Source organism: Mastomys coucha, unplaced genomic scaffold (genome assembly GCF_008632895.1).
Source record: "Mastomys coucha isolate ucsf_1 unplaced genomic scaffold, UCSF_Mcou_1 pScaffold3, whole genome shotgun sequence".
Classification (NCBI taxonomy): Eukaryota; Metazoa; Chordata; class Mammalia; order Rodentia; family Muridae; genus Mastomys; species Mastomys coucha.
The window spans coordinates 44,555,981-44,566,237 of NW_022196909.1; the positions used below are offsets into that span (position 1 = coordinate 44,555,981).

Consider the following 10,257-nt stretch of genomic DNA (forward strand, 5'->3'; position numbering starts at 1 on the left):
AGGGAGAGAGGGAGAGAGGGAGGGAGGGAGGGAGGGAGGGAGACAGAGACAGAAAACCGGAAGTGGGGCCAGGCTGTAAACCATCAAAGCCCGCCCCCAGTGACGTACTTCCCCTGGCAAAGTGGCCTCTTTCTCAAGGTTTCCTATGCGAACACTTCCTGAGGAGCCGATGTTCGAATCCATGAGCCGGTAGGGACGTTCCTCGTTCAAACCATCTTAAGAGATTCGGGCATGCGGAAAGGAAAGCGGCTCCTACCATCTGCATGTAGGATTTCGGGAGCCCATGAAACCACCTGGACACCCGTGGGTCCTTTAAAAAGCTGCGGCTCAGCGTTTTGAGGGACTAATAAGGAGAGGCGGTCAGTGGTCAGGGAACTGCAGACGCTGAGGTCCCAAGTGGGGAGGGACGCCAGTCAGGGACACAAGCATGGGACAAGACTTGCAGGTGAGAGCTCAGAGGAGCTAAGATCAGGTAGGGGGGAAGCTGTCATCGTGGGGGAGTGTCTACTGCACGGGGGTGGGGGGTAGGAAAGGGAGCCTTGCTAGTGCCCAGACCAGCAAGTCTTAAGTGGCTGAGAGCGTTGAGGTCTAACTTAGCACTCCTCTATGGCCCCGAGTGGCCCGGGTCGGGGTATGAAGAGGTTGTTGGAGGAGGAACAGCAACTGTTCCCACTTAAGCTCCTGGATCAGCCGTCCTCCACCTGGTCAGGTGGCAGGGTGGCTCTCAGCTCTCCCTGGAGCTGGGCTCTGGTTCTTAGGTGGGGAGCATTTGGGGCTCTTCAGCGACTAACCGTCTGCCAGCCTGCCACGTGTTCCAGTCATCTGTGCATAAGGCAGACCCCATGATGCAAAAAGACAAAATGTGAAAGGGAGGTGTCAATGAAGGGAGTTTTCCTGACCTTGAAGTTTTAGATAGCCACCGCAGGTTTTAAAAAAAAAAGAAAAAGAAAAAGCCAGTATCTATGGGTTGTGCTTTTTAAACAGACCTAATTTTCAGGGATTGTTCTGATGTCAGTAAAACTCAACCCAATGGATCTCATCTTAGATGTTTAGACCCCTCTGTGCTGAGACTGCAAGCCATGTGCATGTATCAGAAGTGCCGCCAGCCTGAGAGCAGGAAGATGTGGCTGCTTCTAAGAAGGTTGCACACTGGAGTGGATAGTAGAAGACATCTATCGGAGTCTCATTTCTTCTCCCTTGCTCTCCTACACACCTACAAGCTCCTTGTGCCCCCTCTTTATTCGTCTTTAACTTTCCATGGCCAAGTCTCTCACTTCTTGTTCATTCTGAATGTAGACCAAGGTTGAGGAAAGTATTCTCAATGTCCCCGTTGCAGGAGGAGTCCCGCCCACATGCATTGATTGACTCCTGCCCTGAGGAATGGAATGCCTTCCTTCTAGCAGGAGGGGGTGGAGGAGCATGACAGCATAGGAACCACCGGGCTCGCATGCGTGTGGATCACTATAGGTGACGTGGCTGAGGGCTAAACACGGGGAGCCCAAATACTTCATACAAATATGGACAACTCATGTCAGAAGACCTAGGGGGGATTCTTATGGGGCGGGCTGGGGGCGTAACCCAGAGATCAACCCCCAGCATGGGGTATACTGGGAGCCCACCACGAGTGAGCACATCATGCAGTCTGTTCACATTTTATACATTTAAACGTATTGTAGAGAGGAGCTGGAGAGGTGGCTCAGTGGTTAGGGGCACTTGCTACTCTTCTAGAGGACCCCAGTTCACTTCCCAAGCACCCACAATGAGAGGCTCACAATGGCTTGTAACTCTAGCTCCAGGGGGATCTAGCTGGATCCAGGGGATGTAGTGCACAACTTTCCCTAACCCAGTTCTAGGGGATCCAACACCCTCTTCCAGCTCCTTGGTCATTGCACTCACATGCACGTACATACACACACACACACACACACACATACACACACACACACACACAATTAAAAGAGTAAACAAGGGGCTGGAGATATGGACCAACTGCAAAGAGCACTTGATATTTTTGTCCTCAGAGTCCATAGCATGGCTCCCAATGGCATGGCTCCCAACGGCCTTTAGCGCCAGTTCCTGGGGACCGGACTCCCTCTTTTGACCTCCAAAGGCTCCGACACCGCACGTGTGCCCATGGAGGTTAGAAGAGGGCATCAGATCCCTTGGACCTAGAGTTAGAGACAGTTGTGAGCCACTGTGTGGTTGCTGGGACAGAGGCCTGTGCCCTCTGCAAGATCAACAAGTGCTCACAACCGCTGAGCCGTCGCTTGATCCCCTTAAATACACATAGTTTTAGAAATAAGAGTAAGTCTTAAAAATTCTCCAACTTTAGGCACTTTTACAATTATTAAAAAAACAAAGAACAGGGTACTTACTAAGACATAATTGTTTTCTTTGGATTTCAGGTACGGAGGTACATCTCTCACATAACATATTTATTATTTTCACACACTAGCCCCCCCCCCCTTATTTCAGAGTTTCTCCATTCAGCTCCAATATTACCTACACTCTTCTTCCTGGGGCTATTTACATGTACTTAACATATGTCCTTGGATATGCATTTCTCCCTGTGAAATTTATACAGCTTACTTTGTAGCTGTATAAATTTCCCATTTTACATCCCCCCTACCCCCCTCCCTGCACCCCACCCCCGGTCTTCACTGAACAAATGTTTTCACAATCTATGTAGGACATCACGTAGACCATTTCCTCTGTGTTATGCACCATCAGTGAGTGATCTTCTTCCTGTCATGGATACAGAAACTGCCCCCCAACACCTCCAACTACGCTATGGATAGTATTTATTCTGAGAACATGTCTGGAACACGTATTCAGGGGCAGGATTCGGGTTTGGAAGGTGGGCAGTCACACCACGGGGCTGAAAAGATGAGAGCTGCTAGCTTGTGCCCCACACGCATTCACTGTGCTGAATCATTACACCTCGGTGTCTTAGGATGCGGTGAGACATCTTCCTTCACAGTCCAGGCCTTCACCCCTTCAGCTGGCTAGAGAACTCACTGGCTACTGTGGACTCACAGTATAGACCCTTCCCAGGAACAGCCCTGGCAGATGAGGGCTGCCTTAGCTAAAGGGGAAGACTGGGGAAGGGATGGGAAACCTGAAGGGAGAGGAGAGGTCCGCGTCAGAATCTCTTTCCAGAAAAACCAGCCTTCTGACACAGTGGTTAACTCTGACACAGTGTTACCACGGACTGGTTTGGTACTAGCACATCTGTGGACCTTTCTTTGAAATGTACTGACATCTAGTTTGCTGGATTTCAGCTAGTATCGCCCAGCTGCTCTCTGGGAGGTCTGTCCCTAATTAATTTCTGAGCACTGATGTTTCTACCTTTAAACATCCTTGCTAATACTTGGCTATTTTCCATGTGCGACTTAAAAGAAAAGAGTTAAAACAAACAAACAAACAAACAAACAAAAATCGGGTTATCTGGTCGACCTCCAGTTTGCCAGACTATTCCAGAAGTTTGTATGTTTTGCTGTGATTGGCTCTTTTTCTCTCTTATTTTCTTTTCTTTCTTCCCTTTTCTTGAAAATAGATTCTTTTCTCACACCGTATATCCTGATTACAGCTTCTCTTCCCTCTACTCCTCCCAGCCCCCCCTTGCTGTCTCTCACTAGAAAAGAATAGGCTCCAAAGAGATAGCTTTGTTGTGATTTTAATTAAGTTATGCCAAAAAGAAATAGAGGAGGAGGAGCAGGAAAAGGAGAGAAAGAAAGGGGGGAAGGAGGAAGAGCAGACAGAGAAAATTTGCAGAAGCAAAATTGCTGACAGAGTTCCTAATATAAAGAATTCAATAACTGTAAATTATTCACAAATCTGATTTTTTTCCCCACATTGGTAAATGCAGCGTATTGTTTCCTTAACACATAAAGAGATTTAAGGAGAGTTTGTGTCCAGTCGGGGGTTGATTTATGTTATCCATGGTAAAGTCATCATTGCTAGTGAATAATATCTCTAGAAAATATCTACTCATGAACTCTATGTGGAGTTTATTGGGGAAAGCGGGGGGAGACCCCTACCATCTCCTCCATTGTCAGTAGTTTATTCTAATGGAAAAGATGAGAACATTGAAATTGCAGTATGTGCATTCCCCTGGCACATATTTTTAGCTCTGGAGTTGTGCTTTGTCTTAGACCCAAGAGGAAGAGGCACAGAGAGATGGCCAGTGTGTTTTCCTGACAGGCTCTGGAGAACAGAGAATGTGACCTAAGGGCAGTGAGGAGATGGGGATTTAGAATCCTCGGGGAGGCTCTCTGGGATGGCTGGCACTGTGGTAGAAAGCAGGGAGTCTTGGCTCGTTCTGTTTATAAGCAATCCCTCCTTTGTCATCCCTAACCTGGCCATGCCCATTGTAAACAAAAAGTATTCTTCAGATGGGGAGATGGTCCAGTGCTAAAGAGCACTTCTTGCTCCTGCAGAGGGGTGGAGTTTGGTTTCCAGCATACACACACACACACACACACATACAACTCTATAACTCCAGCTCCAGGGCATCTGACATCTTCTGGCCTCCAGGGATACCCACACTCACATTCACATACCCAAACACACATCTATGTAATCAAAAGCAAAGTGCCTATTTTTTTTTTTTTAAATAATAGAAAGCACAGTGAAATACATCTTCGCACATTTTCCTCCCCCAAACTGACTTACCCGGGCAAAGCAGTTAAGCAGCCGTTTGTCGAAGTCATCTGTCACTCTGCCTCCGTACTGCACTTCTCCGATCATGTACCGAACCGTACTCCATGACACGCCCTGCATTGGAAACAAGGTAAAGTTCTAGAAAAGGGAGTGCCACCTGGGCTGTTACCCCAGTTAGCATTAGCTGTCAGCTTGACCCAGGTGGGTAGCACCTGAGGGAAAAGGTGTCAGTTGAGTATACCTTTCTCAGGTTGGTGGTTGGGCACTTCTGTGAGGGAACCACTATAGGTGGTGCTATTCCCTACGCATGGGTCCCTAGCCTGTTTAAGGAAGCCAGTTAAGTGTGAGCTTGTGTGAACCAGCAAGCAGGGTTCCACCACGGGCCGCTTCCAAGTTCCTGCCCTGACTCTCCTTCAGTAACAAACAGTGACTTAGCAGTGTGAGCTGGGTAAACTTTGCTCCCTAAGTTGTTCCCAGTAAGAGTGTCACAGCAGCTGGATGGAGCTCGCATAGCTGCTCGGAAAATTACTCTTTATCTCACAGGAATAACTCACTACCACGAGGCCAGAACCGCTCCGGTTTGTCCCACCAAAGAAAAAAAATCTACAATATTAAGCACTGGTGGGTAAGTTGGCTATGGGTTATGTCAAATGAAAGAAACCAAGACAGCGTTTCTCTTTGTGATTGTAAGCACCTGTAGTTCTCATTACAGTAAGTGCCACACTGTTGGAGAGGCACAGGAAGTGATGTCTAATGACCAAGGATGCCAAAATGAAGTGAGGGGAGCTTTCATGTTCTTTCCTAGCAATAGATTTTCCCAGGTTCGGTATGAGACCAAGTAGGAAGGTATTTATTCCCGAGACTTTTCCACAATGCAATCCTGTGCTGTCTCATTCTGTAAGCTAAAACCGCTTTGAAACAGCCATTAATTTCTTAGAAATCTTACACTAGCAATATAATTCTACTACTCATAGCTATTTAAAAGAAAAACAATGGATATCTGGAGTAAAATTAAAGTGGGGATGCTTATGGATATTTGATTCTTATTTTTATTAACTTAATGGTTAAACTTTTGTTTTGTTTTGTTTTTGTTTTTTCGAGACGGGGTTTCTCTGTGTAGCCCTGGCTGTCCTGGAACTCACTCTGTAGACCAGGCTGGCCTTGAACTCAGAAATCCGTCTGTCTCTGCCTCCCAAGTGCTGGGATTAAAGGCGTGCGCCACCACTGCCCGGCAGTGGTTAAACTTTTATCTTTTCGGCTTGGTTGCCTTTCAAGACAACCATTCCAAGGTACCTCTTATTTGTATATACTGACATGATAAATGGCTGCAGAATAGGAACCCATACAATATAATTTTTTATTGTACTGCCAACAGTTTTAATTTACTATCCCTTAGTCAGTTTAGGAAGAAAATGATTGGTTTTAGACTCCTGTCCACCCGAGGTGAACATTCATCATGGCTTACCAGAACCATCCCGCTACCACAGTGTCTATAGTAATCTGGAAGTTCTCCTGAGGGCAGGAACAGAGGGACATGGTGGTCTCTACTCTGCACTCTATTCTGCACTGTGCACTGCATTTTTATAAATACTAGTACAGCTGTCCCTCGAAGACGCCACAAGTACTTTATGGAAGAGGAAAATGGTCACGAGGCTCATTGACCGGCTGGGAAAAGTAGGTTTCCCTTTACAGCCTGCGAGTGTAGAGACAGCTGGGTTTGCACTCCCAGCTCTGTGGCCGTCATTTACGTGGGCATAACGATGACGACACCTACGTCAGCCTCATGGTGGAAATGATGCCCTGCATATGTAAGCACCTTGGAGACGTGGCAGTCTACACCGTGGTAGTGATTAGTGACCTTTACTAGAAGTGACCCCGGGGGCTGATGTGTGGCTCAGTGGGAGGGAAATTGTCTAGCATGTGCAAGGCCGTAAGTTCAATCCCCGGTACTACCAATAAATACATTTTTGGGTTGCTATCTATAAGCTGAATTTAACAATGAAATAATGAGCTAGGCTCTTGGGGCTCAGCATGCAAAACCACTTGGTACCCAAGCCTGGAGACCTGAGTCCCAACCCCGGGACCCACAAGCTAAAAAGAGGGAGCCAGTTCTCTAAAGTTGTCCTCCAGCCTCCATATGTGTGCCATAGTGTACTCACACACATGCATCACAGACAAACACATGCACATGTGCATACACACATACACACACACACACAGAGTGGGTGGTAGGCTGTAGAGAAAGCTCAACATTTGATGCTCTTGCGGAAGATGAACTTTGGTTCCCAGCACCTACATGGTAGCTCAACCATCTGTAATTCCAGGTCTAGGAGATCTGATGCCCTCTTCTGGCATCTAAGGGTACTGCAGACACAGGGTACACTACACACACTCAGGTACACACATGTAAATACATAAGGAAATCTTTTCAAATGGTGAAGGACGGGGCTTAAGACAAAAATGAACCACCTTATTGGCTAGCAGACACTGTCTCTCTTTTAAGGAGTGGAAGAAGATCAAAGAAGGCAACCCCGACTAATGTTCTCTCTCTTTTCATGGGGCCCGGAGGTATCCAGGGGTGGCATTAGGGGCGTGACTATATTTTGCAACACAGTGTTCCATCATTATACTGACACAACCTTCGGTGGAGGGGGAGCAAACTGAGAGTGTGTTGGCTAGGGGAGGAGAGAGAGCTTATAGCCGCTGATTAGAATAAGCTATCCCTCCAAAAGAAGTTCCCAGGGAGAGCTCAGCTAGCTCCTTCCGTGCCATGGGCTGTGACAGAAAACTCGAGAGCAAGCAAATAAATAACCCCCTCTACAATCCCACTCACCTTTTTAATATCACACTCATCGAGGTGGTTCTGAATGAACTGAACACTGGCCGAGAAGTCGGCAGAATTGAATTCATAGGGAATATTCCATCCCAAGGGTCCAAATTTCCGTCGCTCCTTAAAAACAGCAGAGAGAGTCAGGGTCAACTGGGATTCAGACACTGTATGTAGCTGGGTCCTTGTTTGTGGAGCTGGAGGGTCATACTTGGTTGGTAACATGCTAGGCAAGCGTGGTATCACCGAACGACACCCCCTGCCAGTTCCTCTGCTGCTGCTAGTGCAGTAACATTTAGTGAAAATAAAGGCTTCGTTATTGAGGCAAGTCGACACTGAGTACATGGGGTTGGTGAAGTGGGTCAGTGGGTCAGTGGGTGAAGGTGGTTGTCACAAGCCTGATGACCTGAGTTCCATTCTACTGCAGCATTTGTTACTCATTTGAGCTTGTGCGTGCAGGTGTAAACACACGCACACACACACAGGCAATAAAAGTACTTTAAAAAGTCAGAGGACAATGTATAGTTGGGCAAGGCAGTGCAGGCCAGTAATCCCCACACTTGGGAAGCTACAACAGGAGGATTGTGACTTCAAAGTACTGAGTTACGGCAGGGCCCTGTCTCAGAACACCACCAAGCACAAACAGCATGCACAGTTTGAGACATATTAACAATTAAATATTATCTAATGACTATAGCTAATGGTTTAAAAACAAATTTCCAGGTATTTGTCAAGTTGGGGTTACTGATTTTTTTATAAAAAAGGCTACTAGGTTGTCATGGTGACATAGCCTATAGGATTATAGATCCTCGCTAGGAAGATCAGAAATTCAAGGTCATTCTCAGCCACATAGTGAGTTCAAGGGTAGCCTGGGTTACCTGAGACCTGTCTCAAACAAACAAAGCTTGTCTAGGTCTCCACTGACAACTCGTAGAGAAACCGCAGGAACTTCTTGACGAATGCCTGCTGGATCTGTCTGCGGTCATGGAGGTTTTGGAAAGTCACGTGTAAGGGTTTACATCTTCCAAGCTGAAGAACTCGAGCATTCGAGAATGCGACCCCCTGCTGGCTTCACTCTGTAATTTTCCCATCTCAGGTTTTAAAAACCAAGAATTCCTATTGTACACATGACACATCTCTCTGTAAAATTCTCACACCGCCCTCACATGCCTGTCACTGCCAAACTGAGCAAGACCCGGGAGACGCCTATAAAACCGTGGCTGTTCAAAGTTGCTCAGTTGCCTGCCAATAATCGGACTAGACTCAGTTCAAAGGATGGAGCTGCTTTGATATTCTGGGGACTGCTGTGTTTCTCTCTGTGTCTGTGTCTGCATGGACGTGGGCGCACGTGTGGAGGGAGAGGATGGCAACGGTACGTCCTCAGGATGGCTATCTACTGCCTTCAGTCTAGGTCTTTCTTACCCTGGAGATGGCCCGTTAGGCTAATAGGACTGGCTGACCGGCAAGCCCCAGGGATCCTCTTGCCTCTGCCCCCCACCCCGCAGTGTTGAGATTACAAGCATATGCCCCCTTACCTATAATTTTAAGTTGGATTTTTGAACTTGCAAAGTAAGTACTTACTGAGTACCTCTGCCCTCTACCCCCAGCCCTGGAGACCATTTGAAGGCATACACATGGTAGCCCTGCTATCTCAAGCCCTGAAAGTCATACGGATGAGTCCAGTTTCTGTGCCAATAAGCTGCCCCTGCCTGGCACTTGCGAAATTCTAAGGAGGATCTTGTGTGTCCTCCGGAGCCCCCGTCCTACGGTCTAGATTCAGAATCTGCATGGACAGCAATTGTGCCTCTCTGAATACATACTATTCTTTCTCTCTTCTGCCTTCTCCAACACAGTAGTGAGCATGTACACATACACACACATACGTGCACATGCATGTGCATAACACACACATGAGCACATGTTCACAAGCACACACACACGTGCACATGCATGTGCATAACACACACATGAGCACATGTACCCAAGCACACACACACACGTGCACATGCATACATGCAGACACATATACAAGCACACAGATTTATGTGCACATGCATATACACACAGATACATGCACCACACACACATATGCAAATGCATACATACACACTTAGACGCGCACGCGCGCACACACACTGAGCCTTCATAAGCCATTTCCTCTTACTGCCACTGTTCCTCACCTCCTTCACAGTCCCACCTTTTAAAGAAACCTGTTAGCTAGGATACAACCATGGACAGGTCATAGAAGAAAGTCTGAAAGCGAGACAATTTTAATCCCTGAATTTCAAGGCATGCTTTTAAAATATTAACGAAACCATTCGTTTTAATTTGGATCCAGCTGTTCCAACCCTGTGGGCAATACGGTGAAGGGCAGAAAGCAAAGGGCAAAGTTTAAAGCCTTCTCAGACACATGAAGGTGCTTCAGGCACTTCTCGACCTGCACCTCTTTGTGTTAGGTTGTCGAATGTTAATGTGACTCTCATCCCCATTGCTTAACTAATTGACTAAAGAAGGACAATGAGCCTGAGAAAAAGAGATTCTGCAGAGCAAAGAGAAGCCACTGGCAAAATGAACAGATGGCCTGCAGAATGGGGGGAGGCTTTTGCCAGCTCTGCTTACGACAGGGGTTAGTATATAGGATACATAAAGAATTGCGAAAAATTAAGCACCAAAAAATCCTGCCAGTTAAAACTGGGACTGTTGCCGGGCAGTGGTGGCACACGCCTTTAATCCCAGCACTTGGGAGGCAGAGGCAGGTGGATTTCTGA

General features: G+C 47.0%; 1 protein-coding gene across 5 annotated transcripts in view; it reads right to left on the reverse strand.

Annotated features, from left to right (window-relative positions):
• The window catches only part of Dnah8 (dynein axonemal heavy chain 8), a 253,949-nt gene that overhangs the window by 39,647 nt on the left and 204,045 nt on the right, over nucleotides 1–10,257 (reverse strand). For all 5 annotated transcript variants that reach the window (XM_031346761.1, XM_031346760.1, XM_031346759.1 and 2 more), the window contains 2 exons: nucleotides 7,496–7,612; nucleotides 4,675–4,776 (listed from right to left, as the gene is read on the reverse strand). In XM_031346761.1, the coding sequence (XP_031202621.1) occupies nucleotides 4,675–4,776; nucleotides 7,496–7,612 (219 nt within the window). The remainder of the gene's footprint in view (nucleotides 1–4,674; nucleotides 4,777–7,495; nucleotides 7,613–10,257) is intronic.